At 44.7% G+C, this 20,931-nt stretch overlaps 1 protein-coding gene across 1 annotated transcript in view; it reads right to left on the bottom strand.

Annotated features, from left to right (window-relative positions):
* The window catches only part of LOC132210796 (uncharacterized), a 110,150-nt gene that overhangs the window by 72,313 nt on the left and 16,906 nt on the right, over nt 1-20,931 (bottom strand). The window contains exons 4-7 of the mRNA XM_059653210.1: nt 18,379-18,693; nt 17,908-18,228; nt 4,144-4,219; nt 1,477-1,564 (exon numbers count right to left, since the gene is read on the bottom strand). Of these exons, the coding sequence (XP_059509193.1) occupies nt 1,477-1,564; nt 4,144-4,219; nt 17,908-18,228; nt 18,379-18,693 (800 nt within the window). The remainder of the gene's footprint in view (nt 1-1,476; nt 1,565-4,143; nt 4,220-17,907; nt 18,229-18,378; nt 18,694-20,931) is intronic.

Here is a 20,931-nt window from a genome sequence, read left to right as displayed (position 1 = left end):
TCTGATTACAATTTGTGATTACAGCGATCATTTCAGGTTTTTGTTCTTTTTCAACTACATTAATCCAAAATCATCTTATGACAAGATCTCTTTTCTCATACAGGATTGATGAAACAAATATCCGATGTGAGATAGTTAGTCAATATTTTCTCAAGATGTAAACTTCCAGCCAGTGGCACAGGTGCAGAAAATCTTTACTTTCCCAATTGGTCGAGCTGAGAGTATCACATTCAATGAGGAACTGGAAAGAAACATCAGAAACACTGAGACAGAGTCTGATGCCTTCGTTTTCACGTTAGTTTTGAATTGAATTCTGGACATGGCAATGAACTGAAGATAACTTGAAATGAACTGGAGCTATGTCCAGATCACACTCCTCCTTCCCCATTGGCTGTTACACATGTTCTGGAAAACTAATACATATCAATGCTGCTTGTACACATCGAAGATCATTGGATCACAGAGAGTTAATGTGTCCCTGTAGTTGTGCTGGTGATCAGGTGACAGCAGAAATAGGTGAAGACATAAGACATTGGAACAAATCTGCGCCATTCAGCCCATTGTGTCTGCTCTGCCATTCAACTGGATCATGGCTGATCTCATCATCCTCAACCCCACTTTCCAACCTTTTCCCGTAACTCTTGATTCACTGACTGATTAAAAACCTGTCTATCCCAGCCTTGAGTGTAGAGCACTCATGGCAGAGCCTCATCAATCCTCCTTGTCAACTAATTCTACAGGTTCACAGCCACCTCAGAGATAAAAACAAATTCTCCTCATCTGCAATTTAAACATATGTACCATCTGTGATGATATGCTGTCATCTACATCTCCACCACAAGTGGAAACATACAACCTGCATTTACCGCATCATGTCCTGGAAGTAGCTAGAATGTTTCTAGAAGCCAACTTCTCATTCTTCTAGATTCGAATGAGGACAGCACCAATCCTATGCAAACTCTCCTCATAAGATAATCCCTCCATACCTGGGACCAGCCTAATGTTTAGCCTTGATTCTACCTGAAGACATGAATGGATTTAGCATGGTTGTGCAATAGCATTATACAATTCCTTTGGAATATGGATACGGAGACTTCTGAGGCACGAGCAGAGGACACCATTCAGCCCCTGAAGGCTCCTTCAGCATTCACCTGGATCATGTCAGATCTTCTCCCTGAAAGCCATTTTTGTGTTGCATTATTCCCATGTCCCTCGATATCTCTATTACCCAGAAATTTATTGATCTCTGTTTAGACTATACTCAAAGCTGGAGCCTCCAGAGCTCTCTGGGGAAGAGAATTCCAAATATTCCTCTCCTCTGAGTAAAAATTCCTGTTTATCTCAGTCTCAAATGGCCAACCCATTCTTCTCAAACAGTGTCTCCTGCTTCAGAAACATCTCCAAACAGGAACATCTCATTGATGGAGAGCTTAGAGCGCACAGAATTATTTTTGTAAAGTCCATGATACTCACCTAATGTTTTCTCACATTCTTTGTGACAGAAACAGAACAAATCACCAGGAGAGCGAAGACCATCCAGCGTATCACATTCCAGACAACGTAACTGAGCAAAATGTAAGAAATACAAAATCATTTGACAAAAGTGAGTCCGCTTCAGGTTTCAAACATTTATCCACTATTTAACCTGCAATCTTAATATATTGTAGCAAATTAAAGTAGCACAGCTCATGGGCGGCAGCGGGAAAACTGAACTACATCTTAATTCTTGAATGACATGAACAAATAGGTAACCGTCAAATTCAACAAGTTTCAGTAGCATGTCCTGTAATGCTCAGGACAAAGTTATACATGAGGATTAAAAGTTTAAATGGTTGGACATTTGCAGGAGGCACTGCAGTCTGGTATAATATTACAACAGTGAGGTGTCTGATCACTGAGTGAGAAACTCACAATAGCATTAACCCACACAACCAGCCCAGCTCTTCCCCCCCACCCACTGCATCCCAAAACCAGTCCAACCTGTCCCTGCCTCCCTAACCGGTTCTTCCTCTCACCCATCCCTTCCTCCCACCCCAAGCCGCACCCCCAGCTACCTACTAACCTCATCCCACCTCCTTGACCTGTCCGTCTTCCCTGGACTGACCTATCCCCTCCCTACCTCCCCACCTACACTCTCTCCACCTATCTTCTTTACTCTCCATCTTTGGTCCGCCTCCCCCTCTCTCCCTATTTATTCCAGTTCCCTCTCCCCATCCCCCTCTCTGATGAAGGTTCTAGGCCCGAAACGTCAGCTTTTGTGCTCCTGAGATGCTGCTTGGCCTGCTGTGTTCATCCAGCCTCACAGTTTGTTATCATAGCATTAACCCACATTGCTCCTTGCACTTTCTAACAGGCAAGTCTTAACCATCTGGAACCAGACAGTCTTTCACCCTCTCAGTTTGTACCTCTGCGGATCTGAGGAAGAGAAGATGGTGGAGAATGTAATGACCCTGTTGATGATACCGCTGAATGCCCTGAGTTTTCAAAAGCTGCCATTTCTTTACTTTGAAAACTACAACACCCTGAGCTGAGATGAGTAATAACACATTTTATTTTATCTAATTTGATGTGTTCAGCCTCTAATGGACAAAGTCATCATTTCAGGGTGCGTGCTAAAACTGAGCTCTTCTATTACATACAGTGGAACACTTCCATCAGCATGTTATGCTTGAAGTGACCCAAACTGAGATGGAGTCTGCCACCATTATCCCCTTAGGTCACATGCTCTGATACAGTGATGAATTTGTCTATTCAAGGCATAACACCTGCAAGCTGGGAGATGTAAAACAAAACTGGAGTGCAACATTCGTGCATTTTCTGGAGATATCTTACACTTGCATTCATTTTCAAAAATGATTCATTGAATTTTTCAAATTTGTTCAAATATCAAAGTGATGAAATGTGATGAGGTGCAGTTGTTCATGTGACTGAAGAAACTAAACGAATGAACATCTTGAATTGTCATGAAATGAATGAATCAACATCAGAGTCCATTTCAAAATTATAGATGCTGCTGATTTTTGTCATCTCACTACAGCTTCTCTCTGCTCCCCTGGCAACTGACAAAGCATAGATCCAGTTTATTGATGTCAAAGTTCTCTCTGAATCTTGAGGTGGGGTCGTAAAAGAATTACTGCAAAACTCACTAGAAGTGAAAAATTGAAAATCCCCGAATACTTTGGCCTTCAGTCTCCCATTTCGTGAAGTAAGGTGATGGAACACGGATATAGGCAATTTGGCATGGCCAATCCACCAAACCTACACATCTTTGGGCTGTGGGATTAAAACCAGAGCACACAGAGGAATCCCACACCCACAAGGGGAGAATATACAAACTACAGACATGCAATTCCCCAAGTGCGGAATCGAACCCGGGTCCCTGGCGCTGTGTGAGCCACCAGGCCGCTGATTAAATGTGGCCTAAAATAAAATTTATAGTCTGACAATGCTTTTTCTATCACAGAACACTATCTGGCTAAAAACAAATGAAATGCACCTGCTGGAGACCTGAATAAGAAACAGAATTTGTGAGGAAGATATGATCAGACTGACTTTTTCGATCAACTTCTGCACAGATGTGGACTAAACCGCTGTGCGTTTCCGATATTCTCTGTTTGTCACTGGCACTTAATTCGCATTTTCTCTTCATCATCTTTGTAACTTCAAAGAATTATTTACTCAGTGTTTATATCACACTCTCAGTTCCTGCTGCTTATTTCCGACAGCTCAGGCGAGTAAGGTGATGCGAAAGGCTAACGCTGAAAGCTCCCTGTCACTGTGCAGATATATCACCTCAAATATTCCTTTTCACCAGCAGGAATGAAACTGCCCTGAAAAGTCACTCCAGAACACACAGCAGCAAGGTAGGTTTGGCAAGCACAGTGCATCACACTCCATGCGGTTTAATTGTGAAGTAATGAAGAAGAGCAATGCAGCCTGAAGGTCAGCAAAGTAGAAACATTGCTCTCCATTTGTACTTTTCAAAAACAATTGGACCTTCAATGTGAAACTGACACAGCAGCCTGATATAAAGCCAGCACCATTTTCATTTCCAAAATAATAAGCGGCTTTCACTCATTTGGTCAAAATTGTTAAACAATATTGTTAATCTCGCACATGGAATCAAAACAATGAAGATCATACCTTTCAGAGTTTTTGTCATAGGAATGTGCAGTAGTCGGTGATATTGTAGATGAAATGTCACAAATATATCTTTGACCTGTTAAAACAAGGGAATGATGCTCAGATTCACTTCATTTTCACTTGTAATTATCCAAGAGGACATCATGAACAAATGGAGGTTCATTACTCGTAGAAAAGCCTGTGTAATATTGTTACTTCCCCTTTCCTGGTCACAGTGAGACCTATAAATGACCTCGCTCTACCGATAATTTTATAGAGTCATTGAGTCATACAGCACAGAAACAGACCCTTCCGTTCAACATGTCAATGTTGACCAAGTTTCTCAAACTAAACCAGTTCAACTCATCTGCATTTGGCCCATATCCTTCCAAACCTTTCCTTTTTATCACCTTATTCAAATATCTTTTAAACATTGTAACTGCCCACTTGTTAGATGTGCCCCTGTCCACATACAAAATAACCTCTGTGTGAACAGTTGTCCCTCAGGTCCCTTTTAAATCTTTCTTCTCTCATCTTAAAAATATTCCCTCGCATTTGAACACTCCCATCCTACGGAAAAAGATGTTTTCTATTCATCTCATCTATGCCCCTCAGGAGTTTGCAAGCCATTATAAGTTTACACCTCAACTTCCAACACTCCAGGAGAGGCAATGGCCTCATGATATTATTGCTGGATTGTTAATCCAGGGACCCAGATTGTGATCTGTGGAACAGGATTCAAATCCTGCCATGGCAGTTGGTGGAATTTGAATTTGATAAATATCTGGAATTACGAGTCTAATGATGACCCAGAATCCATTGTCGATTGTCAGGAAAACCCAATTGTTCGCTAATGTCCTTCATGGAAGGAAATATCCATCCTTACCAGTTCTGGCCTGCATGTGGCTCCAGACCCACAGCAATGTGGTTGATACTTCCCTGCCCTCTGAACAGTTAGGAATGGGCAATAAATGCCGCCTGGCCAGCGACACCCACATCCTGTGAATGAATTATAAAAAACTCCAGTGGAAAAGGTCCCGGCTTTTCTCGCCTGTTGTTATAACCCTCCAGTTCTGGCAACATCCTGGTAAATCAGTTCTGTGATGTGAGTGGTGATCTGATACAATACTTTAACATCGACATGTTCTGAGCTGTAGGAACTATGGCTCCAGTTCGGAGCACAGTTTAAACGATAATTCCTCTTCCAGCCCTCGAGAATGAAGTAATATTCTCTAAGAGTGAGGCAGCATGGAAACTGGCCCTTCAGCGCAAACTGGTCCATACTGACCATAGTACACCGTCGGCTAGTTCCAATTGCTGGCATTTGGTCCATATCCCTCTAAACCTCTCCCATCCATGTACCTATCCGAATGATTTTTAAATGTTGCTGTTCAACCTGCCTGAACCTTTTCTCTGCCATCCCACTTACACACCAAACTCCAATGTGCAGATGGGAATATTTAGCACTTTGTCTCTTTGTACATTCATGGGTTTCTGTCGCACGTCCCCCTTGAAAATACTCACACATTTTTCATACAGTGTCAAACCACAATAAACACCAAAGCGTGCAACAAATATAGAAGCATTTTTTTCAGATCTCAACTTCACAAGTATGGACAGCCCAGTGTCTCAGTGGTTAACACTGCTGTCTGACAGACTCAGTGACCTGGGTTCAACTGAAGCCTTGTCAGACATTGTGCAGTTTGTACATTCTCCCCGTGTCTGCATGGGTTTCCAGAAGGTGCTTCAAGCTCCTCTGATTGTGCATTTATGTGCACGTTAGGTGAATTGATCATGCTCAGTTTCCGAGAGCTCACAGGCTGTGCAGTCCAGGTGGGCTAGACATTAGATGTGTGGCTTAACGGAATAGAATGGAATTCTCAGTCTGATGGGATGCTCTTGACAGAGATGGTGAGCCCTGATGGGCCAAATGGCCTCTTTTTGCACTGTAGGGATTCTATGATTCTTATTCATGTTCCTCATTGACCATGGTTCAAGTTGAGGATTTAAGGGACTGGGCCCAAACTGAATGTGTGTTCATTGAGAATAAGCCATTCACACGTAGCTTGCTGCAGACAGAAACATTTTTATGAAGAAAGTAATTTTGGAATGAAAGTTATTCTGAAAACTTTAAATTTTAATTTGAAAAAAATTTCATTGTGCTCATTGCAATTCAAAGTAATTTGAATTTTAATGTTTGGGACAAAATTTCAATTTGCTCTTCAGTGCAGTATGGATCTACAGCTTTGTAGACAGAGTGAGCTGAGTTGCATATTATATTTTTTTAAAATCTTGCCCCATCACTGTTTGCAAACAAGGTAACTTGCATTTCTATCATACCTTTAAAGGTGTAAAGTTGGAGCAAAGATTTGGATGAGATTTAGTTGATGTATGGTGGAAAGTTCAAGTCCGGCTGGGATGGTATGGGAATGGCTGAGTGTGGAACTCACAACATGGTGGTTGAGGGCTGTGTTAGACAGGGAGATGGATGGAGACAATGGCTAAGGAAACGTGACTGTGTGGCATCAAAGACAATGGTTTCAATCTTCAGAATTGTCAGCTGTAATTTTACTGACATTGTGAAAATGCACTGACAGGCACAAGCACAGCAGGTAGGTATGTCAGAGGAGGTCATTAAACCAGATCAAAGGCTGGAGGAATCAACCAACACTATCAGTCCCAGGCGATGTGTTTGGCCCTCCCCTTGGAGGGGTGGGCAGCTGTCACTCAGACTCAGGTCCAGCCCACTCAGTGACCAGAGAGTTTTGAGAAGATTTGTAGCTCATGTTGAGGTTCTGGACGAGCGAGAAAGCGAACTCACTGCTTGCAGATACCAATACTTACCAACAGGTGGCGATAGACCCGACCCCACAAACGAATCACAACCTTACTCAAAAAACAAAAATCTGGAGAATTAGACAAGAGAGACTTCCAAAAAATGAAACCAGATGGATCCAACACACCACGCTTCTACGGATTGCCAAAAATTAACAAACCAGGAGCCCCCACTCAGACCCATAGTGTCGCTACCTGGAACACCAACCTACAGGTTAGCCAAGGAACTACACCAAAGACTAAAACACCTAGTAGAAGACTCCCACCACTCCATTTGCTCCACCCAAGAATTCCTGAACACCATCAAAGACACCAAGATAGAAGAGGATGAAATAAGGGTCTCCTTTGACGTAACAGCCCTGTTCACATCCATCAACATCAACCTGGCCAAAGAAACACTGACTACACCATTAGAAGAACCGAAGACACATACACCAGACGCCACCAACCTCATCAGCAAGGACAACATCATCAAGCTAGTGGACCTATGCCTCACCACCCACTTCACTTTCAATAACAAAACCTACAGACAAACCATGGTAGACCCATGGGATCTCCGATAACAGGGTTCTTAGCAGAGGCAGTAATGCAGAGACTCGAACAAACAGCTCTGCCAATCATCCAACCCAAACTTTGGGTCTGGTACGTGGATGACACCTTAGTCATCACTAAACAAAACAAACGAGAGGAAACCTTCAAGATCATCAATAATACCCTTTACTGGCATAACATTCACAAAAGAGGAGGAAAATAACAACAAACTGCCATTCCTAGATGTCACAGTAGAGCGAACAGTCAATGGGGAACTTCAAACCAGCGTCTACAGGACATCCAGAACCACTCAGTGACCGCTGGACATGAACATGGGCCGACATTCCATCGCTGAGGCCGTTGGTGCTCAGTGTCACTGAGGAGGTGAGAGTGGGATGTGGCTATTGACATCACTCCAGGTTCCCCTCCATCTCAGGGAGACAGGATGGTGTCAGGAGGCACCCATAGAGAGGAGGAGCATCAAAGAAAATCCCTCGATGTTTCCCCTCAGGACACTCCAGTGATGTCTGGTCTCTCCATTTCCTTCCTGCCTGGGATGCAGAGCCACTGCAGTAGTTCCTGTTGGTGACAGTGAGCCCGAATATGACACCCACCACATTTCATCTGTATGTGGGACATCCCACTGCCGCCCTCCAAAATCCTTTGTCAGCTCCAGCTGTGTGGGCCCCAGCAGCCATACTGACGGCAAAGATATTCTGGGCAAAGCTGCAAGATCACACTGAAGCATTCTCGGCATCAAAACCTCATCTTAACACGGTCTATGGCCTGTTCCACAATGGCCCTGGCGGAAGCAGGAGCAGCAATGTATCTTCATTCTGTATCAGTCTATGGGTTTGATAAAAATGCCATTGGCCATGTTTCAGGAGCGCTCTCCTTGTTTCCCAGCAGCCATTCCTGTATGTCCTGAGAACATTGGGAAGAAGCAGGGCCCAGTGACTTCTCGACTATCTGAGCATTGTGGGAGCTCCCAGGATATCAATGAGCCACCTCCAAAAGCTGGCATCAACGGACATTCTGAAAGCAATGTGGGTGCAGCTTATAGCATCCTGTCCCTGGCGGAAGCCAGTGATGGTGGAATATTTCCCTTCCTGGACTGAGAGGGTCTCTGTGTCACAGCTCAGGGAAACATATGAACAGCTGTGATCTGGAGAAAACGGCAACAGAGACAGCTGGTCTGCATTTGTGTGTCAGAGAGTCGGGGGTGCCATACAGCTGTCCAGTTGGTCCTTGAAACTTGGTAAGAAAATTCAGGGCAACTGTTGTCTATGTGATAACACCATGAGAATGTCCGAGGTGTATAACCTCATCCAAATGTAATCTGCACAACCAAAGACATCGAGATTTATTGGGGGTGTAGAATTCTGGCAGTAAGTCACTGTGATAGACATTTCCCTCCCAATGAAGAGGCTTCCTTGCACATTGCAGACGATCTCCTCTCTGGTGTACAATTCAGTGTCTTTATTGGCCCTGAACCCACACCATGTACAGGCTAAAGCGATTGTGACCTGGGAAAACCTTTCTCTCTGGCACTTCCGATGTTCAATGAGAGCCCCCCAAAAGGGTGATCTTATGTGGTGTTTCCTCTTTTGACCAGAACAGAGTCAGTTTTCTTTGTTTAAATATTTATTAATGCATGCATTGAAGCTGTATATATGAAAATGTGGCAAACAGATCACATCATTCAAATGACAACAAGGCTTTTATCTGATTCATACAGCTAACAAGCTTCCGTACAATGCCTTCTGTAAGTAATAATATCCAAAACAAACTGTTAGATATGAACTCACCCGTACCTGTACCCAACAGTATTCACATTGTCTACATTCCACATTATTACACATGTCTATAGGAAATAAACTAATTGAAATGAGGGCTTGGACAGGCTGAATAGCCCTGGTCTTTTTCCCTGGTGTGGGAGTTCACAACCAAAGGGCAGCGGTCAAAGGTGAAAGGGAAAAGATTTGACAAACTAACTGAGGAGCAACTTTCTTATGCAGAGGGCAGTGCAGGTATGCAATGAGTTGCCAGAGGAAGTGGTGAATGCTGGTACAGTTACTGCATATAAAAGGCATCTGGATGGGTATGTGAATAGGAGAGGTTTAGTGGGGCCAAAACTGACAAATGGACCACGTCAGATTGGGATGTGTGTTCGAGGGGGACGAACTGGACTGAAGGATTTAATTCTGCATTTTATGACTATATGACTTGATGAATATGATTTTATTACCCAAAAATATAATGTACATCCTGTCAAATACTGTAAGATTTTCACGTCTTCAAGCTGGAAGTACATCTTCTGACTGTAGGTGTGTAATTGTGATGACCGGAAATCCTACTCTGTTTATTTTCCTCTTTTAATACTCTTTCATCTTGAACTGTCTTTACTCACTGTCAGCATTCTCAGTCCAATCGAGCCTATTCCAGATTTGATTTGATCATTTCCCTCTGGCTTCCAGAGACTCGGCCTTGACGAACCCACAAAACATTCCTGATCAAACCATCTCCTACACCAACCCGAATGTGGACTGACTCGGCAGGGGAGCTCCAATGAAAGTGGCCCAGTGCACGAGCTAATTTCTCTAAGCTTCCAGACTGCGCTCTCGGTAATCCCTGGACTGGATACACTTCAATTATGGGACTGAATGAGGCCCAGGAAAGACAAGGAACCAGATCCCCAAAGTCTGGTTAGATCAGGCACTGAGTGACCATGGACTGGAATTGAATGAGCATCTGAACTGATTGAGGTGTCAGCCTCAGGGTCCCGATAATCCCCAGTCACCCCGTGAGGCAATGGTCTCCATCAATTCACTTTCAGACATGGCAATTTCACTGAAGTAGATCACTATATTTGCCACATGCGGTATTGGCCAGTAATATCAGAGTGACATTGACATGGTATGGTGCCATACAATGACATGCTCACTCCCTTTTCTGCTCAGTGCCTCCCACTGTGACAAGTTGCCAACTTTGAACTCTGTGGTACAATGCAATGCAGCTCACAGAGTCTGGCAGGCTGCAGTTCACAATGACAATGCTCTGTGTTTAAAAACAATGTAAAGCACTGAGGCTGGCAGCCTGCAAACAAGTGTCCCCGAGCTGCAAATTCAAGTGGTGTGAGAGCTGGAGCGAGGGGAGTTCTGATGCTGCAGGGAAAGCTGATGGTTTGCTCACGATGACTTGAGCGGATAAAGAGTGGGTGGAGGATTGTCTGCAGGGTGGGTGCAGGGATGTCGTGGTGAAGACAGATGAAGCCTTGGTGAGGTTTGGGACAAGCAATCAGTGAGTAGTGTTCACAATTGGAAATGGTGAAAAAGAGGTGAGAGTTGGGCTCATAACGAGGCACAAATATACATGGAAATAAGATAGTCACAACTCAGTAGTGAGATTCTGAAGATGCCATTCATTCACCTGAGGAGAAAATTGGAAAATCTTTCCTTGATGAGAAGTTCTGATTCTTTCATGATTGGCATATTTTCCCAACTTCTTGTAATTTCTGTGATTGTTCCAGGGAGGGAAATATTCCACCCACTTTCCTCTTTCGCTATGATAGTCTCCCTCTCTCCTTAAAAATATACATTGATCTATCCCGTATCAAAGTGAAACACATCACGGGAGATAACAAGGTGTAGATCTGGATGATCTCAGCAGGCCAAGCCCATCTTAGGAGCAGGAAAGCTCATGTTTCGGGCCTAAACCTTTCATCAGAAATGGCCATTGTTGTCGTAAATTTACAACGCATACTACACTCCGGGAGAGGCAATGGCTTCATGGTATTATCGCTGGATTGTTAATCCAGGGACCCAGATTATGATCTGAGGACCAGGGTTCAAATCCCGCCATGGCAGATGGTGGAATTTGAATTCAATAAATATTTGGAAATACAAGTCAAATGATGAGTCTGAATCCATTGTGGGTTGTCCATAAATGCCCATCTGGTTCATGAACGTTCTTTTGGGAAGCAAACTGCTGTCCCTTCCTGTTCTGGACTACATGTGACTCCAGACCAACAGCAATGTGGTTGACTCTGAACTGCCCTCTGGGTATTTAGGGATGGGCAATAAATGCTGCGTAGCCAGCAACACTCTCATCCAATAAATGAATTATAAAAACGTCTTGTGGAAAACTTTCCAGCCTTTCTCGCCTGTTCCCATAACTGAAACCCTCCAGTTCCGGTAACATCCTGGTAAATCATTGTCGATTGTCAGGAAAAACCCATCTGGTTCACTAATGTCCTTGAGGGAGGGAAACTGCCATCCTTTCCTGTTCTGGCCTACATGTGGCTCCAGACCCACAGCAATGTGGTTGACTCTGAACTGCCCTCAACTTTACCACCAATTTTGGTGTCATCTGAAAACTTTCGAACCATGTCTCCAAAGTTCTTATCCAGATTGTTTACATAAATTATACTGATTCATGAGCAACTTCACTGGTCACAGGCCTCTCGTCCAAAAAACAGTCCTCCAGCACCACACCCTGTCTCCTGCTGTCAAGCCAATTTTGTTCCATTTTGCAAGATCACCCTCAATCCCAGGAGACCTAACTTTACTAATTAATCTACCATGAGGAACCGTATTACTAAAGCCTGTGCAGACACTATCTACTTCTCTGTCCGCAAAAATCCTTTTGGTTTCATTCTCAAAAAACTCAAACAAGTTTGTAAGGTACACTTCACACACACAAAGCGATACTGATTCACCCTAAACTGTCCTTCCCGCTTCAATTGCATATAAATCCAATCTTTCAGAATCCCCTCTGTCAACTTACCCATCACTGATATCAGGCTCACAGGCCTATAGTTCCCAGGCTTCCCATTATAGCCTTGCTTAAATAAAGGCTTATCATTAGCCAGCCTCCAGCCCTCAAGCATGTCACAAGTGACTATGGATGACACAAATATCTCCACTTGGGATCCCTCAATTTCTTCACTAACTTCCCACAATGTCCCGGGACATGCTTAATCAGGTCCCACCGATTTATCCACCTTTGTGTTTTTTAAGACTTTCAGCATTTCTTCTTCTGTAATATGGACTGTAATCCGGCCATCAATATTTATATTCCCGAGTTCCCCAGCTTCCGTGTGTTTCAAGAACATAGAACCTAGAACTGTACAGGACAGTACAGGGCCTTTGGCCCACAATGTTATGTTGAACTTTGACCCTAAACCTAAAGTCTATCTAATCTCCACCCCAACCTTAAACAAGTATCCATTTGCCTATCTAATTGTCACATAAATGATTCAAATGAGGCTGACTCCACTACCCACTCCTGCAATGTATTCCAGGCCCTTAACATACTCTGAGTAAAGTACCTGCCTCTGTCGCCTCCCCTTTATCTACCTCAACTCACTTTACAAAAATGGCCCCTCATGATAGCTACCTCTACTCGAGGAAAACGTCCCTGGCAGTTCACTCTTTCTATACCTCTGATCGTTTCATACACCTCCATCAAGGCATCTCTCATCCTTCAAAAGAGAAAAGAGCTAACTCTCTCAACCTTTCCTCATAAGACCTTCCCTCCATTCCAGGCAACATACTACGAAATCTTCTCTGCACCTTTTCCAAATCTTCCACATCTTTTCTGTAATGAGGCGACCAGAACTGGATACAATACGCCAGATGTGGCTGAACCAGGGTTTTGTACAGCTGGAGCACAGCCTTATGGCTCTTGAACTCAATCCCTCTATGAATGAAAGCAAACAGACCATACGCCTTCTTAACAACTCTACCCACCTGGGTGGCAGCGTTAAGCGAACTGTGGACCTGAAGTGTGAGATCCCTCTGCTCTTCCACACTGTCAAGAATCTTTCCGTTAACCCTGTATTCTGCTTTTAAATTTGTCCTTCCAAGATGAATCACCTCACACTTTTCAGGGTTAAAATCCATCTGCGACTTCTCAGCCCAGCTCTGCATCCCATCAAAGTCCCTTTGGAACCTGGAAGAGCCCTTTGCACTATCGACAACCCGAACCACCACCATATCATTCATGAACTTACTAATCCACCCTTCCACTCCTACATCCAAATCATTTACCAAAATCACAAATAGAGGAGGATCCAGGACAGATCCTTGTGTTATGCCACTCGTAACTGAGCACTACTTTGAATATCATGATCAGAGATAATGGGAGCTGCAGATGCTGGAGAATGCGAGATAACAAAGTGTGGAGCTGGGTGAACACAGTCGGCCAAGCAGCATCTCAGGAGCACAGAAGCTGACGTTTCAGGCCTAGACCCTTCATCAGAGAGGGGGATGGGGAGAGGGTACTGGAATAAATAGGGAGAGAGGGGGAGGCGGACCGAAGATGGAGAGAAAAGAAGATAGGTGGAGAGGAGAGTATAGGTGGGGAGGTAGGGAGGGGATAGGTCAGCCCAGGGAAGATGGACAGGTCAAGGAGGTGGGATGAGGTGGTAGGTAGGAAATGGAGGTGCGGCTTGGGGTGGGAGGGAGGGATGGGTGAGAGGAAGAACTGGTTAGGGAAGCAGAGACAGGCTGGGCTACTTTTGGGATGCAGTGGGGGGAGGGGACGAACTGGGCTGGTTTTAGGATGCGGTGGGGGAAGGGAAGATTTTGAAGCTGGTTTAGTTCACATTGATATCATTGGGCTGCAGGGTTCCCAAGCGGAATATGAGTTGCGGTTACTGCAACCTTCGGGTGGCATCATTGTGGCACTGCAGGAGAGAGTGGTCTCTCTGGAGAGCAGACAAGAGTGGGGACGGAAAAATGTCTTGGGTAGTGGTGTCGGATTGTAGATGGCGGAAGCGTTGGAGGATGATGCGTTGTATCTGGAGGTTGGTGGGGTGGTGTGTGAGAAGGAGGGGGATCCTCTTTGGGCGGTTGTGGCGGGGGCGGGGTGTGAGGGATGTGTTGTGGGAAATGTGGGAGACGCGGTCAAGGGCATTCTCGACCACTGAAGGGGGAAAGTTGCGGTCCTTGAAGAACTTGGACATCTGGGATGTGCGGTAGTGGAATGCCTCATCCTGGGAGCAGATTCGGTGGAGGCGGAGGAATTGGGAATAGGGGACAGAATTTTTGCAGGAGGGTGGGTGGGAGGAGGTGTATTCTAGGTAGCTGTGGGAGTCGGTGGGCTTGAAATGGACATCAGTTACAAGCTGGTTGCCTGAGATGGAGACTGAGAGGTCCAGGAAGGTGAGGGATGTGTTGGAGATGGCCCAGGTGAACTTGATGTTGGGGTGGAAGGTGTTGGTGAAGTGGATGAACTGTTCGAGCTCCTCTGGGGAGCAAGAGGCGGCGCCGATACAGTCATCAATGTAATGGAGGAAGAGGTGGGGTTTGGGGCCTGTGTAGGTGCGGACGAGGGACTGTTCCATGTAACCTGCAAAGAGGCAGGCATAGCTGGGGCCCATGTGGGTGCCCATGGCCACCCACTTTGTCTGTAGGAAGTGGGAGGATTCGAAAGAGAAGTTGTTGAGGGTGAGGACGAGTTCGGATTGGCGGATGAGGGTGTCGGTGGAGGGGGACTGGTCAGGCCTGCGGGACAGGAAGAAGCGGAGGGCCTTGAGGCCATCTGCATGCGGAATACAGGTGTATAGGCACTGGACGTCCATGGTGAAAATGAGGTTTTGGGGACCAGGGAATTGGAGGTTCTGGAGGAGGTGGAGGGTGTGGGTGGTGTCACGGATGTAGGTAGGGAGATCCTGGACCAAAGGGGAGAAAATGGAGTCCAGATAGGTGGAGATGAGTTCGGTGGGGCAGGAGCAGGCTGAGACAATGGGTCAACCAGGGCAGGCAGGTTTGTGGATTTTGGGAAGGAGTTAGAAACGGGCCGTGCGGGGTTGGGGAATAATAAGGTTGGAGGCTGTGGGTGGGAGGTCTCCTGAGGTGATGAGGTCATGAATGGTCCTCCGGCACTTCCGCCATCTACAATTCGACCCCACCACCCAAGACATTTTTCCATCCCCACCCTTGTCTGCTTTCCGGAGAGACCAATCTCTCCGTGACTCCCTTGTTCACTCCACACTGCCCTCCAATGACACCACACCTGGCACCTTCCCCTGCAACTGCAGGAAGTGCTACACTTGCCCCCACACCTCCTCCCTCACCCCTATCCCAGGCCCCAAGATGACTTTCCATATTAAGCAGAGGTTCACCTGCACATCTGCCAATGTGATATACTGTATCAATTGTATCCGGTGTGGCTTCCGCTACATTGGGGAAACCAAGCGAAGGCTTGGGGACCGCTTTGCAGAACACCCTCGCTTGGTTCGCAATAAACAACTGCACCTCCCAGTCGCGAATCATTTCAACTCCCTCTCCCATTCTTTAGATCACATGTCCATCATGGGCCTCCTGCAGTGCCACAATGACGCCACCCGAAGGTTGAAGGAACAGCAACTCATATTCCGCTTGGGAACCCTGCAGCCCAATGGTATCAATGTGGACTTCACCAGCTTCAAAATCTCTCCTTCCCCTACTGCATCCCAAAACCAGCCCAGTTCGCCCCCTCCCCCCACTGCATCCCAAAAGTAGCCCAGTCTGTCTCTGCCTCCCTAACCTGTTCTTCCTCTCACCCATCCCTTCCTCCCACCCCAAGCCGCACCTCCATTTCCTACCTACTAACCTCATCCCACGTCCTTGACCTGTCCGTCTTCACTGGACTGACCTATCCCCTCCCTACCTCCCCACTTAAACTCTCCTCTCCACCTATCTTCTTTTCTCTCCATCTTCGTTCCGGCTCCCCCTCTGTCCCTGTTTATTCCAGAACCCTCACCCCATCCCCCTCTCTGATGAAGGGTCTAGGCATGAAACGTCAGCTTCTGTGCTCCTGAGATGCTGCTGGGCCTGCTGTGTTCATCCAGCTTCACACTTTATTACCACTTTGAATATCATGATCTGAGATAATGGGAACTGCAGATGCTGGAGAATCCGAGATAACAAAGTGTGGAGCTGGATGTACACAGCTGGCCAAGCAGCACCTTAGGAGCAGAAAAGCTGACGTTTCGGGCCTAGGCCCTTCATCAGAAAAGGGGTATGGGGTGAGGGCTCTGAAATAAATGAGGAGAGAGTGGGAGGTGGACCGAAGATGGATAGAGGAGAAGACAGGTGGAGAGGAGAGTATAGGTGGGGATGTAGGGAGGGAATAGGTCAATCCGGTGAGGGCGGACAGGTCAAGGAGGCAGGATGAGGTTAGTAGGTAGGAAATGGAGATGCGGCTTGAGGTGGGAGGAGCGGTTAGGTGAGAAGAAGAACAGGTTAGGGAGGAGGGGACAAGCTGGGCTGGTTTTAGGATTCAGTTGGGGCTGCAGGGGATGAGCTGGGCTTTGTGACACAGTGGTGGGGGAGGGGACGAGCTGAGTTTTGGAATGCAGTGGGGGCGAGCTGGGCTTTGGGATGCACTGGGTGGGGGGAGAATTACCCCTGATTGGTTGGCTGTCTGGCCTTTTAAAGAGAGCACTTAAGAATCAAGCTCATTGCTGGAGTCACATGTAGCCCAGAGCTGGAAAGGACTGCATGTTTCCTTCCCAAAAGGGCATTAATGAATCAAATAATGCCTTACAGGATCTCAGGAGTCCCTAAAATACCTCACATTTGAAGAAGTGCTTCTATGAAACAAGCAAACCGTTGTAATGCAGCAATATGTAGAAGTTAATTTAAATGCAGCAAAAAGCTTTGATATAATTCTGACAAAAATCTCGCTGTTTTTAGCAATATTGTTTGAGGAATGAATGCTTGCTTTTAAGCAGGAATTCTCCATTCTGCAAACAGTTTACAAATGATGCCATACCCAAAGGGTGAACACGTTCTCAGTTTATTACCTCATGGACACTGTCTCAGCTGCAAGACCACAGCATTCCCTCTCTCTGCTGGGCAGTGATATCCAGCTGCATTTTAACCACAAAGGGGAACTTGAACACACAGCATATTTGTGACCAATGATAGAGAGCAGCCACATGAGCCGCTGCTGATAGTTCCAAATACAGTTTATGTGTATCACCGCTACTTGTTGCTGAGCTGCTCCTTCTCTGACAGCTCAAACACAAGAGTATATCAGGAAATGCCTGCAGTCAATACTTTCATATATTTCATTTGTACAACTCATCTCCAATCCATACCCAACATCTGTCTAAAATCTGGACAGAACTGTCATGCACTGAGTTTGATAATTCCATCTGATAGAAAAATTCAAATTGTTCATCAATCTAAAACTATTTTAATTTTTGTGGATTACTGGAGATTGTACAGTGTTTATGCATGCTGTGGGGAATATTTTATGTACCTGCTCATTTTTGAAGGACAATGCAGACCGATGGTTTTGTTCAGAACTGGCAATGAAACAAATGGTGTGAGTTTTATCAATTACAGCCTTAGAGAGTGAGACAAAAAGCATCTAGTTTGAACGGACATTCAGCAAAAAAAATCACATTGTTTGCTTCACACTTACCAATCCTGCTGATTTTCACTGTGTAACTGCAGTTCTTCTCTGTTACATTGTTGACTGACACACGAACAATTTCACTGGATTTTGTTCCCTGAGTATTTGAGGCTGTGCAGTAATACTGATGATGTTGCTGTGTGAAGGATTGACAATGTAGATCCAGTTTATTGGTGCCAGAGATCTTTGAGTTTTGAGATGAGCTCTCATACCATGTGTAAAGAATGGGGAGGGATCCCCGGGCAGATTCACAGGAGATGGTGACCGAGCCCCCAGAACATGAGACATTTGGTTGTGACAAAAACTGAAGTTTGGGAGTAGAGACAGCTTCTGTGGGAAAGAAACAATTGTTGAGAAATCGACTGCCATCAAAAAATCAAATATCCTCCAACACTATGTTATCTTGTTTCCTGGATAAAGATTTGATCAGAGATATCAGCAGAATTGAAAATTGAAATAATATCAGTGAGACATATGTACCTTCTGAGATGTGCAGCTGTACATTAAACAGTGGGTCAAGTCCTGGAGCGTCAATCCCACAGCTGTACCATCCTGCATCTCCCCATTGAAGGTTCTTCATTGTAACAAGAAATAATCCTTGTGCTTTGTTATCAGTGATTGATATTCTCCCATTTGCCCAGTTTGTTGCTGCTATAACATTACACTGACGAGTCCATCCGTGACACCAATATTTAATGTGTGACTGGTACCGCTGTGCTTCGTAGCGGCAATGTATTATGATCGCTCTTCCCAAAATTCCCGTCAAGGATCTCTCTGCCCATAAAGCACCTGAAACTGAGCAGAAAATATTTCAGAGACTTGGAAATTTCCAAAGAAGTGCTTTTCATTTTCAGTTACATTGTAATCAGTTCCATTCTATCCAATTTATGATGAAGGTAATCATTAATATAAACCCTTATCAGGTCCTCAGAGTGTTCCAGATTCACGGGGAATAACTTAAACAGTGTTACCTCACTGGTCGGGTTTTGGCCAAACTTGAAATTGTGCTTGTGCTACACGCTGTGGTCTCGAACTCCACTGTGTGCGGCATCATCGAGATCTTGCCGTCCTGGAGAGCAACCTGAGTGACAGGCCTGGATTGGAGTCAGCTGGGGATGAGTGTGAAGGAAGCTACAGGGGCTGGAGTGTCCTTGTTCTGACCAGAGAGTGAGGCTTTCAGCCAGGGAGGGATAGGGGGCTTGTGTGTCAGCTCAAGGTGGGCACAGGGGCTGAATTTTCTGATTGTGAGGTGGAGATCCAATAGGTGACACAGGAAGATTATGAGATTCCTCAGGGACATAATGAAGTGATTTGAAGTTTAGCAAGGGACAGTTCACAAATGTGAAGCCTAATCACGGGTGGTAAAGTGGCTCAGAGGTTTGCATCGATGCCTCACAGCACAAGGGACCCTGTTCCTTTTCCAATTATGGACGACCACGACAAGCTTCAGTTTTCCGTCTGTAAGATATTCCACATGAAATTGATGAGCTTGATTCTCAAACTGTTGCAGAAAGGTTCCTTGAGCTCCGAGCCTTGGAATTTTAATATTTTGTTTCAAATTTGCTTGATCATCAATGAAGGAGAAGAGACAATACTGAACAATCATTTTACTGCAGTGTTAGATTTTAATGTTATAATTGATGGGCAAAAAAAACCATAAGCAGCTTAGTTAAAGTTAATGACTGAAAGGAAAATACCACCTTATGGGAAGAAATAGCTTCCAACCATTTACTTTTGTGACAGCACCTTGCAAAACGATATTTAATGAATTGTTCCATAAGAGTTAAAAATATGAAAGCAAACCCCAAGATCTTTTGTTTGAGGGATGTCTTGCACACCAGTTTTCAGTGCATATTAAACATTAAAAACTTTGGACGAGCTCAATTGCTTATCCTGTTTGAATCACTATAAAAAAATGTTCTGCTGTCCTTTTTCATTGTACTGATAATTACTAATGCAGGTGTAAAGTATTTGGTAATTATGTCCCATGACATTATCATATATTCAGAAGAAGATGTAACATTTCCTGATGTTGTTCATGTATTTTTACATTTTTCATTTGAACTTCAAAGGCTTCCTTAAAGCACATGGAGCATCAGATAACAAAGTGTGAAACTGGATGAACACAGCAGGCCAAGCAGCATCTTAGCAGCACAAAAGCTGGCGTTTCAGAGTGCATCAGATTTCTGGAGTTTGTTCTTCCTGGAAAAGTTTACCCTCCTGAGACCAGTTTGTGTAATTTGAGGGATATCACACTGCGCTGGATAAATCTGACCTGGAATCTCATTCACGCTTGCTCCCTGCCATGAGCACATTGGACGAATTTACAGGATGATGATGAACCTGTTTGGGTTTGTGAGAATGCGCATTCCTTTGCAAAATGTGCTCAAGAATGAATCAAACTCTCAGGCATTTGCCACAGCAATAAAGATATTACCTGCTGTGTCAACATGATGTTCCTTTGTGTTTTTGCATGTCTCCAAATCTGTAAACACCTCTATACAGTATAAACCAGATGGGAGGCTTTAATAAGTATTAATTAGTGAAATAAACATCTCGGACGGTCACTCATTGAGAAAGGAACAAATGAGGAGAATCACAATCCACATCGTTTTATTCACAAAGATCAGTTCTTGATGTCAGTCTCACAGCTCTTGTTGCTCACACTGAAATAAATGAGTAATACAAAGTTTACAAGAATGTAAATGAGGAAGAGGATACAGGAAGCCAACTTCTGAAACTACAGTCTGCCAGATGACGCAAATTAACCCTGAAGAAATTTTTGTCCTATCAGCTATGCTTAACAGAAAAACTAAACTAATTTTCATCAAATGAAAAAATAATTTCTGAAATCAAGACAGTTCAAAAGTCAGGTGTAAGGATAGCAGTGACTGAAGCTCAGTATTTAGACTGAATTCTCAGATGAATGAAAACTGTCTCATTCTCCCATGTAGGAAAATTCCTGCAAACAGTTCATGACAAATGCAGATTTATTGTGTGAAAATTCATCCTGCAGTTAAAAATTGATTTGTT

Source organism: Stegostoma tigrinum, chromosome 21 (genome assembly GCF_030684315.1).
Source record: "Stegostoma tigrinum isolate sSteTig4 chromosome 21, sSteTig4.hap1, whole genome shotgun sequence".
Taxonomy (NCBI): Eukaryota; Metazoa; Chordata; class Chondrichthyes; order Orectolobiformes; family Stegostomatidae; genus Stegostoma; species Stegostoma tigrinum.
The sequence above is the reverse complement of the archived record's forward strand: the minus strand, read 5'-3'. Positions and strand labels throughout refer to the sequence as shown.